The sequence below is a fragment of the Ylistrum balloti genome, unplaced genomic scaffold (genome assembly GCF_031769215.1).
Source record: "Ylistrum balloti isolate Yb309-2 unplaced genomic scaffold, AGI_CSIRO_Ybal_v1 Utg370126, whole genome shotgun sequence".
NCBI lineage: Eukaryota > Metazoa > Mollusca > Bivalvia > Pectinida > Pectinidae > Ylistrum > Ylistrum balloti.
Window position 1 is genome coordinate 331,712 of NW_026782140.1, and position 17,348 is coordinate 349,059.

General features: G+C 34.0%; 1 protein-coding gene across 1 annotated transcript; it reads left to right on the forward strand.

Annotated features, from left to right (window-relative positions):
• Positions 1-749: 749 nt before the first annotated feature.
• Positions 750-13,596, forward strand: LOC132550523 (fibrous sheath-interacting protein 1-like). Its single transcript, XM_060214606.1, has 12 exons — positions 750-771; positions 1,150-1,372; positions 2,320-2,632; positions 2,782-2,894; positions 5,401-5,520; positions 6,547-6,698; positions 7,118-7,234; positions 7,637-7,810; positions 8,615-8,764; positions 10,770-10,948; positions 11,813-11,961; positions 12,223-13,596. Exons 1-12 carry the CDS (start codon positions 751-753, stop codon positions 12,729-12,731), a joined length of 2,220 nt encoding a protein of 739 aa, XP_060070589.1. The 5' UTR covers position 750; the 3' UTR covers positions 12,732-13,596.
• Positions 13,597-17,348: the final 3,752 nt, after the last annotated feature.

Here is a 17,348-nt window from a genome sequence, read left to right on the forward strand (position 1 = left end):
TTGTTCAAATTTCACATTATCACACATATTTACCAAACCATAGATTGTCAGAAATGAAATATCATAACTGATAAAACACTCATACCTATTCTTTATGTGCAAATTTTCACAAAAATCATGTCAACTTTCTGGATAGCACTTTATGATCAAAGACAAGATGTACAGAAATTCAGATTTCATATTAAGACTAGGTATACAGTTCAATGTTCTTGCTTTGAAATTTACCTTTGGCAGTTTATGACAATAAAAGACTGTGTGTCAGAAATCTGGCAATAGCGAACACCCGATATTTCTCCTGTAGGTTGTAGTTATGTGATATGACCCACAACCTATCCTATTCCTATAGGTTGCAGTTATGTGATATGACCCACATCCTATCCTATTCCTATAGGTTGTAGTTATGTGACCCTATCCTATTACTGTAGGTTGTAGGTATGTGATATAACCCACATCCTATCCTATTCCTATAGGTTGTAGTTATGTGATATGACCCACATCCTATCCTATTCCTGTAGGTTGTAGTTCTGTAATGTGACCCACACTCTATTAATAGTTTTTTGTGTTGTACAAAAATCCTTTAACTGCATTTCTTTTAGTTTCCTTTATTTAGTGTCACACAGAACTTGTTCGGCATTTTAATAATGGAAGATTTAATTAAGCATAAGAATATACCTTCCAAGAGATATACAATCTGCTTTATTGTTATAATGTTGTGGTTTTTTTATTGAAGAATTTGATCTGGTATCAGAAATGGAGGACAGAAAAATGAAGGTTTGTATGCTAAATCAATTGAAACAAAATTAATTCTGAAATCTTATAGCTGGTTGGAATACCCAAGTTTTAGTCCAAGTCTCTTTTACTATATATTGGAAACATTTCCTTCAGTCCAACATGCATTTGTTTAGCCTTTTTCTAAAACGAGCAGAAATAAAAGGCGAGGTAAAGTTTCATGTTAAAGCTGGAGCGTGTGTTTTTACATATTTTAGGGGGAAATTAACACTGGATGAAAGCAAAATGTTGTATACGAGGGGAAAAACACCAAGATGTTTCCTCATATACATTAGATATAGTAGTAATTGTTTGACACCCAGTATTTGACATATGAAAGGTAATTTTAATTGATGGAAGAGTATTAATTTTTCAACATAGGAACTCGATCTGCATCTGGATCTTGAGTACCTTGAAGAAAGTAACACAGATGCTGATAAATATGAAAATGAGGAGTGGCCAAGTTACAGCAGTGGGTCAGAGGAAGAGCTGGGAAACCTGCAAGAGGAATGGGACCAAAATGTCAACCACCCAGTGCTCAAAAATGGAGGTGCTGCAGGGGACACCAACCCTCTCTATAATGGTGGTGGTCTGTTGCCTTATGGTATGTTGTTCAGTTGTAAGCAGGTTTTTTTAACTTTGTGTTTATAATCCATATAAATCTCCAGTTCTGTAAAAGCAAGATGTGAAATATCTTATATGATAATTTAATTGACATCTGGAGATGAAGTAACTATTTTTATAACTGTTAAACAATGTGCTAGTATTAGTATGGCAGCATAAAGGTATATTACATTGACTAAGAATGACAATACATTGTCAAGACATCAACGGAACATTGGTGACAGAGTTAGTAATAGTAGGTGACAGTAGAGATTTTTTAACATGCTTAAACATTTCTCTTGTTGTGCTGCCAGAGTGAGCAACAGGACCATTGTGGTAGAACAAAGGCAGTACTACAGTAAAGTTTCATTAGTGTTGATAGAGTACCAGTAGCACCCCATGATAGATCAATGGTTCTCTGGTGACCTCAGTGTGTACTGGAACCTATGTGGTACCATATTACTGTTGTTGTAATGACAATGTACTACTATTCTTAACAATTTAATATCTTATTACTACCATGCTACTCGGTGTAACATCAATAGTACATTGGTAATACTTAGACAACAGAAAATGTGGTATTTGATAGCATAATGGCCCTTACATTGGCAGTAAATTGAGAATGTGGGTTCTAAAATAATGATTCACAAATGCTGTCTCAATGGATCTCAGCCACTTCACTTGGCTTTGCTAATTTTGTGCTCAGGTTTAGTGCTGTAAGGTACATTGGAATATGTGACAAGGCATAACAACACTCATAATATGAGAGTTTAGATTTTCTTAAGTAAGATTTCTTAGTATAGCCATGAAAAAAAAAATCAAGCTAGAAAAATCTTCTCGCACATTAACTGTGGTGATTAGATTATATTGTACATCTGTTTGCTGAATTCTCTGTAATGTTGATGGATATTTTATTCTTAAATATTGTTCTCATTTGCATTTCTTTAGAGGATGGAATTGATGTTGACAGTGAAGAGGAGAGAGACATTATGAAGGAAATCAAAGATGAAATCACCAACCAAGTACGCAGTGAAATGAAATCTGAAATAGGTGTATATAGAAAAAAATTAGAAGCTTTAGAATTCAAAGAAAATATTGACCACAAAGACAGTTCTCGTGCTAAAGCTGAGGAAATTCTTGATGAAGTTGATCCAAAACTGAAGGATGCCATTTTAAAGATGAGAAAACTTGATCGTATCCTCGCGAAAAAGGTTAAAAGGGAGCGTGAAGTCAAAAAGGATAGAATCATGCTTCAGAGAAGGTAGGAATTAAACATTACTGTTGTCTTGATTTTACTTTATACTTTAAATTATCTTGAAACTAAATGTGTGTCTCATTCTGTTCATGTATAAACATACACTGTTGACATGTTAACATTTTGGTGTCATAATGTCACTCACATGATTTCAGAATCAAGGATGAACTTACAGATCTGAAATCAGAAGGATCTAATGAGAGAAAGGAAGAAAAGATGAACACATCTAAATACCTAGCCTTGACTCTTCCACCTAGTCACAATGAAGGTATGTGTGTAATACATATCTCTAGTACTAGTACAATCTCAAATATTAGACTTATTTTGACCAAATTTAGTCTGGTGCTTAATTGGTAAATAGTAACAGTCTGTGCATGTGAGGAAGTAATGATGACATCTGTATGGAGGGTTTCAAGATCTGTTCTTCTAAATTACTGTTTTCTTTCTTATTTGATTCTATTTTTCTAATCACATATAACCTATGTGACTGTCTTATATCATTATAATAATAGATAACAATTTTTGCTCTTGATTTTACTCTTTGGAATTCCCATTTCTGAATTGAACTTTATAATTCCAATTTAGCATTTTATAAACCTTTTATTTTTTGTTTAAGTATAATGATTTCTTAACTGCTCTTTATTATATTTCTAAATTTGAAATTTAGCTTTGTTATTTTTTAGTTTTAATTGCAATATCACTTTTATTTCCCAAAATGTAAAAACTAAGATTGAAAAATACAAAATAGAAAAAAATGGAAAGTTAGTATGATGGCCCATATATCACTGTTGTAAATTTCAACCTTGAATTGTTATGCCAGATGGTGTTCAAAAATATCACCAACTGAAGTCAAGGACAACTCCCTATACATTCACACACTCAGATATACAGAGACATATATTTAACATTTGTTATGTGTTGTATTCATCACTAATATATCTAATTCCTACACTAATACATTTTTTTTCTGCCATAGTTGGTCTAAATTATCTGCATTAAGAAACAACATTTGTCTAATCTTTAGATGTGAAGTCTGGCAACTGTTATTAGATCATTCACATTTTTTTATGATATGAACCTGATATGAACCTGATCATCAAGTCATGCCAAATTGTTTCCTGCCAATAATTATCCTTTCACTTTAAACAAGACATAAATCTTCATTTCTTTGACAGAGTAGCAATGTTGTCCTTGTATAGCAGTATCTAATGTACTGGACCAAGCATGCCAAGAAATTTATGTAATAGTTTTTTAATTCTAAATAAACAAATCACAACATTTACAGACCATTTCCTCTATACATAATACTTTTTGTGTCTAATTTGTTACGTCTGGTCCCTTGTCAAAACATTTACAAAAGACTTGTCCTAACTGGACCTTGAGTTTCCAAATGGTACTTTATATTAGTTTTACATAGTATGGAATGTATTATCTGACTGCAACATACTAGCACATGTTAGAATTCAAGTACAAACTGTATAGACAGGTTAATATTTACTTATCAACCGTTATTGTGAGTGACAAACAGGTAATGTACATGTAATGTTCAATACCCAAACTAAACCTATCATGGTGGTAAAATGTAATAATAAAGCAACCAATGAAAATGCAAAACCATTAGTTTTAATTGATCACAGTTCAATTTCAATTGGAGGCATTTCATCTTTTCCGATTATCAGTTGTCCCAACGGAAAAACAGAAAGATAGATATATAAGTGTATCTGAATCAATGCCTTTTGTTTTTAAACATAACCTTCACAAAAAGCAAAATTTTAATTATTTTGTGATTGATAATGATATTTCTTAAAATATACATATTACCGGAATATAATTATGATATACCTAGCTGTATCATAGAGGTCAGCTCCAAGCTCTCAAGGACTTGCATGATAAATCTACTGAAAATTTACATAGTCAGTCAAAATTTCAAAGAAATGTCTTTAATTTGAATGAAAAAATTATATTGAAGTTCTTTTCACCAATTCGAACTCACTTGCCAACAGCACCATTTAAGAAAAGCAGATGCATAAACCGTTTGCGTATGCTGCAACCATCCCCAATGATGTGAATTATTACTACAATTTCTGTGGAATACCACTTCATAAAATGATATATCCAAATTGTTAAAAGTTAAATTCTACTATTGGTACCAAAACACTTAAATTAAATAACTATTATATTATTGTAGTTAAAACGTAAAAGTTGTTGTGATTATTAGGGAGCGCTCTGTAAAATTTGAGGTTGTATGGTAGATCAGAATTCCAACTTGTAAGGATTATCATTCGATATTAGAAAATAAATGTAAATTATGAAAATAGATACAAAATACAATAGTATGATAAGAAACAAACATTTTACAATTAAAGTGTTAAAACAAATCATAATATCAATATAAGGAAGGAAGTATAGATATATAAAAGGGCAATGATTTTAATAATTAAACTATCAAAAGTAAGAAAAATGTTAAATTGTAATTTGTGCCTTTTTACCCAGAAGCCTCCTTTTTGTGATAGGAATTCAGCAACATATTTACAAGGGGTGTGGTCCCCATGACAGGCCTAATAAGGGCATTGTTGACAGACATTGACAGAGAGTTTTCAATAAGGTTTTACTATGAATGCTATTTGGAACCAGGCAATCAGAAATACAGCATATTTGTGAAAGGAAACACGTGTTAGTGAGAATGTTGTGCCACTATTGTTGAGATGAGTGATACAGACTTTCTGGACATAAAATCGTTGAGTTCCATGTCTTTCTTTTAATTACTTTTTCAGGGGTTGAAGTGCCAAACTCCTTGAATGAACCAGTATTTACTACACAGCTTAATGAACAAGACTATCCTGATGTTCACAGACAGAATGGGGAGGTCGGCAGTGGTCATAGACAGAGAAAGGGTAAACTTTGTTCAATGTAATTAAGGTTTGTAAAGTGGCTTCAAACTTTACACCAGATTAGATCCTGAATAATCTATAGGAAGTCAATGAAGATTTTAAATGGAAAAGTCAGAGCGTATGATTGCCATGTTACCCCATCACAGAAGTGAAGATATATTAATACACCTTTTTAGCATTTACAAATTCAAGTATTTGTTCTTTAATTTGTGAATTCACTTGTAAAAGTTGCTGTTACCCAGCATATTAGTAGGTCAGTTTGTTCCTTTACTACTGAATAATATAGATTTCAAGGAGGCTACCAGATTAGGATAAGGCCTATTAGTAGGTCAGTTTGTTCCTTTACTACTGAGTACTATAGAACCTCAAGGAGACTACCAGATTAGAATAAGGCCTATTAGTAGGTCAGTTTGTTCCTTTACTACTGAGTACTATAGAACCTCAAGGAGACTACCAGATTAGAATAAGGCCTATTAGTAGGTCAGTTTGTTCCTTTACTACTGAGTACTATAGAACCTCAAGGAGACTACCAGATTAGAATAAGGCCTATTAGTAGGTCAGTTTGTTCCTTTACTACAGAGTAATATAGAACCTCAAGGAGACTACCAGATTAGAATAAGGCCTATTAGTAGGTCAGTTTGTTCCTTTACTACTGAGTACTATAGAACCTCAAGGAGACTACCAGTTTAGAGTAAGTACATCAAACTGTTTTAATTCACTTCCTTTTTATCATCATGTCATGTATAGTGTTATAAATCAGTTCATACATTTATCATGCTTCTGGATTGCTAATATCTGTGACAGTGGTTATAGGAAAAGTCTTCCTGAAACAAGTTCTTACAGGGTATTTCTGGGGTAACAACTTTCATGATTATTTAGATACTCAGAATAAGTTTGATTCAGGAAGATCACAGTCTAGGTTCTATGTTATATAAATTGTATCTCATCAACACTAACCGTTTTTCTTACTAGATAGGTGTAGCATTCTGCTCTTGAACTCATAGTTATAGTGTTGTTGATTTTTCATAGGCTCAAGTCACAGGTCCAATACTGCTTCAGAACGAAGTGACTGTCACTCTCAACAAGACTCAGAACTTGGTAGTGAGACTTCTTCACTTGCAGGCAGCAAGTCTGGAAAGAGAAAGAAACGTAAAAAAGACTTTATCAAAAGAAATAGAGAGGTAAAGCATTGTTTTATCAAAACTAAAATCAAATTTTTCTGTTTTATAATATATTTCATTGAACATTTCAAATCCAATGGGTATCCTTTGGAAAGAACTTTCATAAATGTTCTCTAGGCCTGCGGTAGTTGCTGCAGTTTTTGTAGAGTTTCATTGAAAGAGATTATTGTTACAATGAAGATAAACAAAATTACTTATTACTTAAGAATCAAGATTAAGTTCTTGAAAATATATGAACATAGGTTCTGCTTCACAAGATTCATCTTCATTAAATCTATAACGACATTATTTGTAGTCTTTAGTGTATGTCACTGAACATTTTTTGATGTAAGTCAGCGGTCAGAGAACATTGTATCTGTGGTAAATTGGTTTTATTTTTGTAATTGTTTATTGCTATTTGTATGTATCCAATTTTCAAGCTTGCATCTGAAGCTGAAAACCCTGTACCGATGACAGATGAGGAAAAGACACGTGTCAACCAACTGTTGGAAGGCCTGGATGCTTTACCTGAAGTACTAGAAGAAGATGAATCAGTAGTGTGTATAAGTTAGAGTTATCTCCCTTCTTGTCTATAACCGGATGCATTCTCTCACCATAGCTTTGGTATACAGTAGAACAATTGGGGCAGTAGTGCTTTAGATCCCTAAAATAAGGTTTTGATGATTTTGTTTTGGTTTGAAACGACATTTTAAGTTGAGAGTGACCCAACCTGTGAAATTGCTTAAGATCAAGTGTCACAAGTCTCAAGATATTTTTTCACTTCTTCACAAAGCTTAATTTGTTCCCAGTTCTTATCATTTTTAAAATTTGGATTTGAATATATGAAAATCTTGTCTGGGGAAAATTAAGACTTTCATTGCTAGGTATTAGAGTCAGTGAACAGAGCTTACATAACTTTGATGATTTGATTCCAACAATCAAATGCTTTTCTTTTCCAGTCTGACTTCTCTGTTTCTAACCCATTTCAAATTGCTGTCAGACCTGGTGAAGGATTTCAACCAGAGCCTGATGATCAACGGTCTCTGTCCAACATTGACAGTAGACTTAGGACAATCCTGCCTCCAGAGGACTATGAATCGGTCACTAGTGCCTCTATATGTAGTACGCCACAGGTAAGGTAGCATGTTTTTTTGTTTTTTTTTATGATATTTTAGTTCATGAATAACTTGATGATGTGATGTTACCAATGATTTTTGATCTTGGTGTTGTTGAATCAAATTATATATTGATAATTGATGTTGCATTTCCAGGTAGTATATAGTGTCACATGCATATGTCATTTGTCATCCTATTTGAGTCTCCCACTGTGCACAGACATATAACACTTAAATACTGCTTTTTACTTTTATCATCTGAACATTTTAGGAAATGAACAAAGTTAATTCAGTTTTAAGATGCAAATTTTTTGGCCACCATCTGATCATTTGTTAACCTAATACTTTATTGGCTTGAAATGTCATTTTTTCATGTGAGGTAATTTGATGTTATGCATAAATGTTCATAAGAAGAAATTTCTAATGTTGTATTAAGTTTGACAGAAATTGGGGGGAAAAAAAGTTTTAATCAATTATATATAGTGGCTGTTGTTTTTTGTTTTTATCATTATATATTAGAATTTATCAGTTTCTTATTCATTTGTGGTTTGCACTTGTTAAAAAATATATAAATATTGTCATAATCATGCAATGTTTGTGATATTCAATTAGAAACTCACCTCTTTGTTATATGTATGGACTCTTTGTATGTTTTATAAGATAGTAGATGCTTGTTTATATTTGTACATTTGACAAGGACTACGTGTTTGTATGATCATTGTCACCAGTTGCCTCCTGTGTGGATATTGACACAGTAAACCTATATGTTGTTGTGGTCACAAGCTTAACTTGCATATGTCTTGCACTTTTTATTTTGTCCAGTACAAATTGTTTAAGCCGGTGGTTGATGTTAGGTCTGAACGATTCGGAGAGAAAGCTCTCCTGGATAACAAAGATCAAAGAGAGCTGCGTGCCCGTCTCCAGGCTGTGGAGGAGGAGCTAGGCAAACTCCATATGTCACATGAGCTGGAGGTAAACTGTGTGCAGTGCCTATCCTAGTATCCTTACAAGCATTTAATAACCTTAGTAATGGTCATATTATTATCCCTCACATTCACCAAAACGGGGGATATTAATTTGGGTTCATCCATCCGTCTGTCAGTCCGTCTATCTGTCACACTTTCGTTTCCGTGTTCTAACTTCCCCACATATCATCCAATTTGGTGAAACTTGGTCAGCAGATGCATCTTTGGGTCATTAAGACTGAGTTTGACTATCAGTACCATCTGTTAATGATTATGCATACTAATGAGGTATCCTTTGATTTCATTGATCGGTTCATTTCCGTGCTCTAACTTCCCTAAATATAATCTGATTTAGATGAAACTTGGTCAACAGATGCATATTAGGGCACATAAGTCTGAGTTCAGCAATCAGCATCATCTGTTAATATCTATGTATACCAATTAGGTATCGTTTCATTTCATTGGTTGGTCAGTTTTTGTGCTCTAACTTTCCTAAATATAATAACCTCTAAAATATTGACTTACAATATGTTTGGAAAGCGGGGGATATAAATTCCATGAGTTTGATTGTTTACGTTGAATTAATTAATGCGTGAATTTTTATGAAAGGGTATTGCAAGTACATTGTGATATTGGTTATATTAGTTTAATGATAAATAACATTTAGAAATCATTTTCTGTTTTTACTTTCATTTCTAAATGATATGATTTGATGTTTTATTGATGTTTGGGTATATGGTTTTACCATTTTGTACCTAAAACCATTTGATTGCACCTATCCTATCTATACCAATATTTAACAACTTCTTATCTACACAACTTGATTCATTACTATCCTGTTGATGTTTTTCTGATTTGTGATGAATATGTGAGTAGTTGAAACTTTAACGTGACCACTGGAGCAAGACAGACTTTTGACCCTTTAGTCTCTCAGCAGGTTTGAAAATATGTCATCACAGATATGATAACAACCGTCTCCATTACAAGTTGTAATGATGAACAATAAATTTGGAAAATCAGAACAATCTGATGAAGATTTCATTTCAAATGTTGATTGTAGCTGAAGGCATTCCCTTTAAAATGGACACAAATTACAAAAAAAGGGAGATATATTGGTTTATTCCTAAATTTCATCAGTAATCCTAAACATTTAAATTAGTAATGTGAAAATGGCAAAGCTCTGAACAATAGTTTGTGCCAATTAACAATAAAGATAATAATAACATGGTAAGGAATTCAGCCATGAAGGTCCTGAATGACATACTCACAATAATTTTCTTGTTCATTATTTCATTGTGAATGTTGTGTAAATATGACATACATTGGATCCTGTTGCTGTTTGTTTCATCAAAAGACTACCCCTGTGCTATATCTTTATTCTAACTTTATTGTTTGTAATTCTCTGCTTGCTTCAACAACAAACTTTTTTTTTAAATGTCATTCACATCTAAGCATGATGCACAGTGATGGAAAAGTTGTGACACACATTTTTACATAATGTGTTTTTTTATCGGAATTGCAATGTTTTCACTTGTTGTAACTTGTGTATACATTTTTCATTGAAGTATCATTAGTATAGCTGTTTGAGGCAAAGCACTGAAAGGACGGAAAAGAAAGCTATCAGCCTTATTGTGAATTTTTGTCAATTTAAGACACAAGTATCAGGGAGGGGAGAAGGGGCAAGCAGACCCACAATAATCATGATCTTTTTCCTCGTGTCTACAATATCAATGATTCACAGATATTTTTTATCCCATCACCCGTGCATTATTCACTAAAGGTTTGTCAGTACCCTACCTCCCCTCATTATCCTTGGATTATAATTGTTTAAATAACCTCCTTCCATACTTGGTATATCTCTCCTTTACTACTTAGTTATGCAGGTTTTTACAAAAGATGCCAAATATATATGCGACTTATGCCCATTTTCCCCATCATAAAGCTCTGGTACAGGTAATGAGAAAACATATTTTTTGAGACATCTATCTGATTGAGTTATTCCACTGTTACAGATCTCTGAGACCCCCAAGTTAGAAGAGGATCAGTTACAAGACTTATTAGACCAATGTGCTCGATCTTTGTCTAGAACAACTTATACTGGTACAAATTCTAGAACAACATTTAACGATGCAGATTCAGATGCAGGTGTCTCTGTGTCGGAGGCAGGGCTGTCAACTGAGACCACACCCAGGTAGGGTAGCAGTGGTTAAAGATAACCAGATTACCATATAAAAATGTTTAAGTGGATGACATCAACCCACTAACAGTGGTAAAATCAATTTATCATGAAAGAAAACTAGTAGCTCTGAATTATTAAAAAGACTTGATCATGCAATTTACCTGGTACATTTTAAGGTCATAGGTTATGTGTAGAGATATCAGTGTTACTTTAAGGAATAATCTTTCAAGGTCACATGGATCCTTTTTTTCTAAATGAAATCTTTCATTAACTCATAAATAACCACGGTGTCTGTCTGGTGCTGTTTAGCCATTATCAAGCTTGATTGGGATATTTGAGATTTTTTCAGTTGGCTGATCTTGACCCACTTTAAACATCACAAGTTTCAAATATATTGTACATTTTGAATAATCTTTTCTGAATCACCTAGGTTTTTCATATCTGGCTGATGGAATGAATTTGTGTAAATCATGATTGGTAGTTTGGTAGGTAGTACGATGTAGCTTCAATATCTTTCCAACAAAGAATATTTATATTGCAGTATAATTTGATTTCACTGTGATGTAAACTTTTAGGTAAAGATTGAGCCTCTTATTCTATGACACCCTGGTAGTACATTTTTTTCTGACTTTTCACTTGGGTCTGTCTCTCTTCCATGACTGAGTTTATGATAATGAATTTTGTTTGTTAGACTTGAACTCTTGTTCCATTTTCTTAGAAGTAGAAGTAAGGATATATGGCTCACAAACATTCCTTAATTTATGTAAAGATTGATTTCTAAAAATTAAACAAAAACTCAAAGGCAATTTATCGTTCAGTTTCAGTTTCAAAAAGGAATACTGCTTGACATATTTTTATTTGTTTGTTTATTTTTAGGACACCAAAGTCTGCCCGGGAGGTTTTAATGGAAAATCCACCACACTTACCTAAGGCCACCCTTCAGAAGTTGTTATCTGAAGCTTACTGTCCTGCAGCCAGCAGGCTATCTACACTTCGGGAAGAAGAGGAGGAAGCTGAAGCTGGAGGTCAGTACTGTAGATAATTCCCGCTGAAATTTGCAGACAGTCACCTCAATATTGCTGCGGTTTTTCAAGTCTCTTTATTTTGATGAGGAGGCTGATACCTCTATCTTGATCTTGATCTCAAATATAAACCTGTAGGTATCACACATAAGGTAAAGGACAATGTGAAGTTCTATTTGTAAAAAAGTGATTTACAGTAATGAAAACCATTTCACCTGTATTAGATAATCAAAGATATAATGAACTGTTTTCTTTTCTTGATAGCTGAGGACAATGAAATTGTACCTATCAGTGCTGAAACATGGCAGCTTATTGCTCAAGAAAGACTTGAAAATGAGGATGAGTCAGAGTATGTGGACCATTTAAATACAATTCGGTCAAGCTTACAATCCAGTTTATCTGTGTCAAAAAGTAGGACCAACAGTCGTAACATATACCATGAACATGATTCTTTATCCGGGGAGGTTCCCAGACATAGCAGAGGAGAAAGTCGTGAGTCACGGACACCCTTTTTACCTGAAATCAATCGTTCAGGAAGTTTGGTAGCCCAGGAAATGAACAATCACATCAATAATCGTCCTTCTAGTAACCTTAGTAACAGAAGCTCTGTATTAACAGTGCGTAACAGTTTTACTGATGTGAGTTCTGACTTCCAGGATGGTACAGAATTATTGTCTGTTAATGGTGATACACCTGTGCCAAACCCACCAGCTAGTGATCGCAGGTCTGGTAGAAGTAACAGGTTGAGGGTGAAATCCCCTCCCATTACCTAAGAGTCACACTAATGGTATGTTTTGTAGAACAGTTCTGTTGTCCTGCATTGGTCTTTTGTGATAGCATTGTGTTACCACTAGATACTGAGAAAGCTAACTAGTCATTGTTGTAATCATTTGGCTATAAAAACTACATACATCTTTGTTAGAAAAATGCAGGTGTCAAGACCATTATGTGTAACCTAAGAATATATTCTCATTATCTCCTATTCAACCAAACTTATACATCTATACTATCCTAACTTACTTTTTTAGCCCACCATTATCAGATGGTTTGCTATTCAAATCACTCTGCGTCTGTGGTCAGTTGTCCGTCCATCCATAAACAATTTTTGTTATTGCTATTTCTTGAGAAGTACTCGATGGATCTCTCTTATGTAGGTTCCCCTTGGTCTCTAGTTGTGCCCATGTAATTTTGGGACTGATGAGAAAATAATATGGCTGAAAGGCAGCCATTTTGGATTTTGACTTTGAAAGTTTGTTGTTGCTATTTCTTGAGAAGTGCTTGATGGATCTTTCTAAAATTTCAGATGTAGGTTCCTCTAGATTCCTAGTTGTGCCAATGTGATTTTGGGACTGATCAGAAAAACAAAATGGCCGACAGATGAACATCTTTGATTTTGACTTCGAAAGTTTGTGATCACTATTTCTTGAGAACTACTCTATAGATCTTTCTCAAATTTCTTGTATAGGTTCCTTTAGGTCCCTTGTTGTGCCTGTTTGAGTTTAGGACTGGTCATATACAGATATCTATATGGATATCTCAAATTTCATACGTATGTTCCTTTTCGTCTTTCCACGTGCTCGTTTGATTTTGGGATTGATCAGCAGAAACAAAATAGCTTCCGGGTGGACAGTTTGGATTTGGCAGGTAAAGATTATCAATAATTATTATATTATTATCATTCTGCAAAGGAATATTCAAATGTCTCATCATTAAGAACAAAAACGGAGAAGAGAAGAGAAAAGAAGGGAAAAGATCCAGCTTTCAAAGAGCATATAAAGATCAAACAATGGTGGGTGCCAAGATCCCTCTGGGATTTCTTGTATGAAACTGCATGCTAGTTAATAGAAATTTTGGTTTTGAATTCATTTACCAAGGTTGCCATGGCACAAGAATTTAAAGATATTGATAATGTGAAGAATTTCACATGAAATTAAAAGTTCACAAGCAACGATGGAAAAAGGAAGATTGATTACATGCAAGGGCCAGTGAATACAAAATTGTAAAAGGAAGTACCCACAATTCTTTCCAGCTGTACTAACTGTCCTGGATATTTATGCAGGGTTTTCAATAATTTTGTTAGTAGTAGGCTGTGTTGTGAAAGTAGGAGGCTGGCCTGCCGTGTACATGTAGTCGTGTACGGAACATTATTACGGAACTGGATTGGTGTAGGCGGCCAAATGATCAAGGTAGCCGGTCAAATTGGTCGGCGACCGGCTCTTATGGAAAACTCTGATTATGTAATCATATAGGAACAAGGGAGAGCAGGAAGGTAGGAGGGGTGCTCTCCCTTCATTTACATCACATTTGTAAACAATAATTTTAGACCTAATCACTGACATTTATGTTATCAGTGTCAGTTTGTACCTTATGTTCATATCCATATTATATTCACAACAGGAAAAGTTTGTTGACAGATCTGTCAAATGGTAAAACATTATCTGTGATGGGCTATTCCAGTAATAGCCCACACCAGGACTCTGTTTAGAGTTATCACCCATAGATTGTTTTTTGTTATTGATAATCTGCTTGAAAGTAATAGACAGAATACTGAACCGAGGATAAAAGTGATTTATTTTGGAGTACTGGTGTCAAGTAGATATTTGACTGGAATAGTCCTAAAGTATTTGTACAAGCCAGAATCACTTCCAATTATAACTCAGTGAAAACACTAACCTGCAGTACCTATAACTATGATCATTCCTTATCTAAGTATCTGTGATATAACTGTGATATGTAAATTGCACTGTGGAATACTGACTGTGTGTATGCACTACTTGACATTTTGCTTTATCTCACAAAGATTGAGTATTCAGTCCTGTTTAAATTATGTGTTTAAGTCCTCAATTTTTCAATTACTTGTGAATTACACTGAAGGCAAAGGTGTGGTTACAGAATACATAAGATGTACATGTGCCTTGAAACTAATTTTTTCACTGAATACTTCCCTTTCCTAGAAGTGTGACAATTAAATTCCATATTGACATTTTAGATGATAGTGATAGAAACAAGGATTTCAATCTTAAAGAGGTTCATAAATTTTCCATTTTAGCTTGCTTGGCTAAAATGCAATATATTCATCTGTAGAGGATTTTACACGAGTTTCCATTCATGCAAGGTTTATGAAATAAGTCTGAGGATTTTTCATTTTACTGCACATCATGAAAGGTGAAATGAAAAAGTTAGGGCGAGTTTATCAATCTCATTTAAAATAAGAACAAAATGTATGATTCTGTTTATTACATAACTTAAATTCTTTTGCCAATATTTGTGAAAACAGTGTTTTTCTACATGGATATATATAGCAATGTTCTAACTCTGTATCTTTTTATCAGGTGAGGTTACAAGGTGATGTGACTTGTATTTTTTTCTCGGGTGAGGTTACAAGGTGATGTGACTGACAGCTTATTACACAAAACATACTTTATACTGCTGCATTGGAATGCAATGTTGTTATCTGAAAGCAGTTCATTGGTTACTGGTGTAATAATAATTTTTAAAGATGTGTATGATGAGAGAACTTGCTTTTGATACTGTAACTGGTTAATCTGGAAAGTTGTTAGAGACTGTTCTAGATGATGGGTATGAGGTATGAGAGATCTTTGGGAGAGATAAGTTTTTTAAAGTGAGAAACATTTCTGATTTTGTGAGACTACAAACTTGCTTGTTTGATATAAGTTAAAATATTTGTATAGGAATACTTTCAAACTGATTGACACCAAGAACACCAGCATTCCCCCCCCCCCCCCCCCCCCCCCCCCCCCCCCCCCCCCCCCCCCCCCCCCCCCCCCCCCCCCCCCCCCCCCCCCCCCCCCCCCCCCAACACAAATATTTCTTGTTTTAATATATCTAGAAGTCAAATCATCAAAGTAAAATGTATTCAAAGATCAGTAATATTTGAATTATATGTTTTATGATTCCAATTGATGGTCATTGATATTTGTCTTTGTCATTGGGTTCTGTGGTATATATCACAGAAAATTTCTTTTAGTATAAACATTTACTAAAAACTTAGATTCAATTGAATGTTTAAAATATTATTTATATGAAATAAAGTCCATATATGAACAAAAAACCAATTTAGAGATAAATAGATTTTTAAAGTTTGTGAGAGAATGTGATTAGAATATGTGTACAAGGAATGTTGTCACCAAAAGGTCTTATTTATGTATGATTGCATCTTTGCTTTGATCATATGTTGAACACTGTATGAAATGTATTATTAAATTATTCTTAAATTTGAGAAAAAAAGTTTCTTTTGTTTTATTACAGATATCATAATGTGCAGATATTTTACAGACACTGCAGGTTGTCCATGTAAAACACATTTTGATAAATTATATGTAAATGTTGAAATCTTGATTGACATATAAGTCAGTGTCAAACAATGTTACATTGACTCATCAGTTGGTGCCAAACATTCTATTGAACACAACCTCAATATAGACTTGTATTTCAGTGTCCAGATTGAATTGTTAGCTTACCTGCTGAAAGGACAAGTGAGTTTAAGCTGTAATGATGCATCTGTCATCAATTTGAACAAATTTTCAATAGCCAAGAGGTCCAGGACACTGATACATATGTAGCATACTGGAATGGAGGACTTTCAAATCTGTTCAAAGAAATTACCTTGACACACATCAGGAGTCAAATGTGTGAAGATCTTTAAACAACTTCATGTCAATATCCAAGAGCCCCAGGGTACTGTTATCTAGTGTGGTGCATGCTGGTTAGAACGATTGTGTTCTCATGAATGATGTGTGCCCACAAAATCTTAAAACAACAACTCAATATCTACAACTCAACTGGCATTTGTCCCATAGTAAGCTATAATGGGCTAAAAAATTTGTTCAAATGAGGAATGACCTTGACCCACATTCAAGGTTCTGGTTAAAAGATCAGGTATATGAAAAATGTTGGTGACTGAAAATGTAATTATCTCTTCCAAATTTGAAGACAACTTCATGCAACACCATGGCCATTTTTATAACCATGTAAAGCCGAATATTCAAGTAAAATGTTATATATTATAGGTATATTAGATTGTCCGTCACATTTCATCAAATGCCGGTCTCAACGGAGACTAAGACTTTTCCTATAGTTTATGTCAAAGAATTGTTAGGATCACATACAGCAGCTTTGGTTTCACTGGTAAATAATGACAAGAATCCTAACTGGAAGAGAGCATACAAGGCATATCGATATTTGATATTGAAAAAAGAGCTAGTCTCGTCAATACAAATCCATAAACATGGGCCGCGATCTAATCAACTGTGGAAATGAAAAGTACTAAAACGATTTGAACAAAATGCCCTTATTAAGTTGTAAATTCTTTGGTACGTATATCACAGTACCGTCTTTTTATTCTGCTTTTCATGTGAAGCAGTTTTCCT

What these genes read in the sequence shown, in the direction of transcription:
- LOC132550523 (XM_060214606.1), top strand. Translation starts at nt 751, where the DNA reads ATGGAGGACAGAAAAATGAAG. An exon ending in TTATCAAAAGAAATAGAGAG is followed by an intron (nt 6,699 to 7,117) that starts GTAAAGCATTGT and finishes CCAATTTTCAAG; the next exon opens with CTTGCATCTGAAGCTGAAAA. An exon ending in CTATATGTAGTACGCCACAG is followed by an intron (nt 7,811 to 8,614) that starts GTAAGGTAGCAT and finishes TATTTTGTCCAG; the next exon opens with TACAAATTGTTTAAGCCGGT.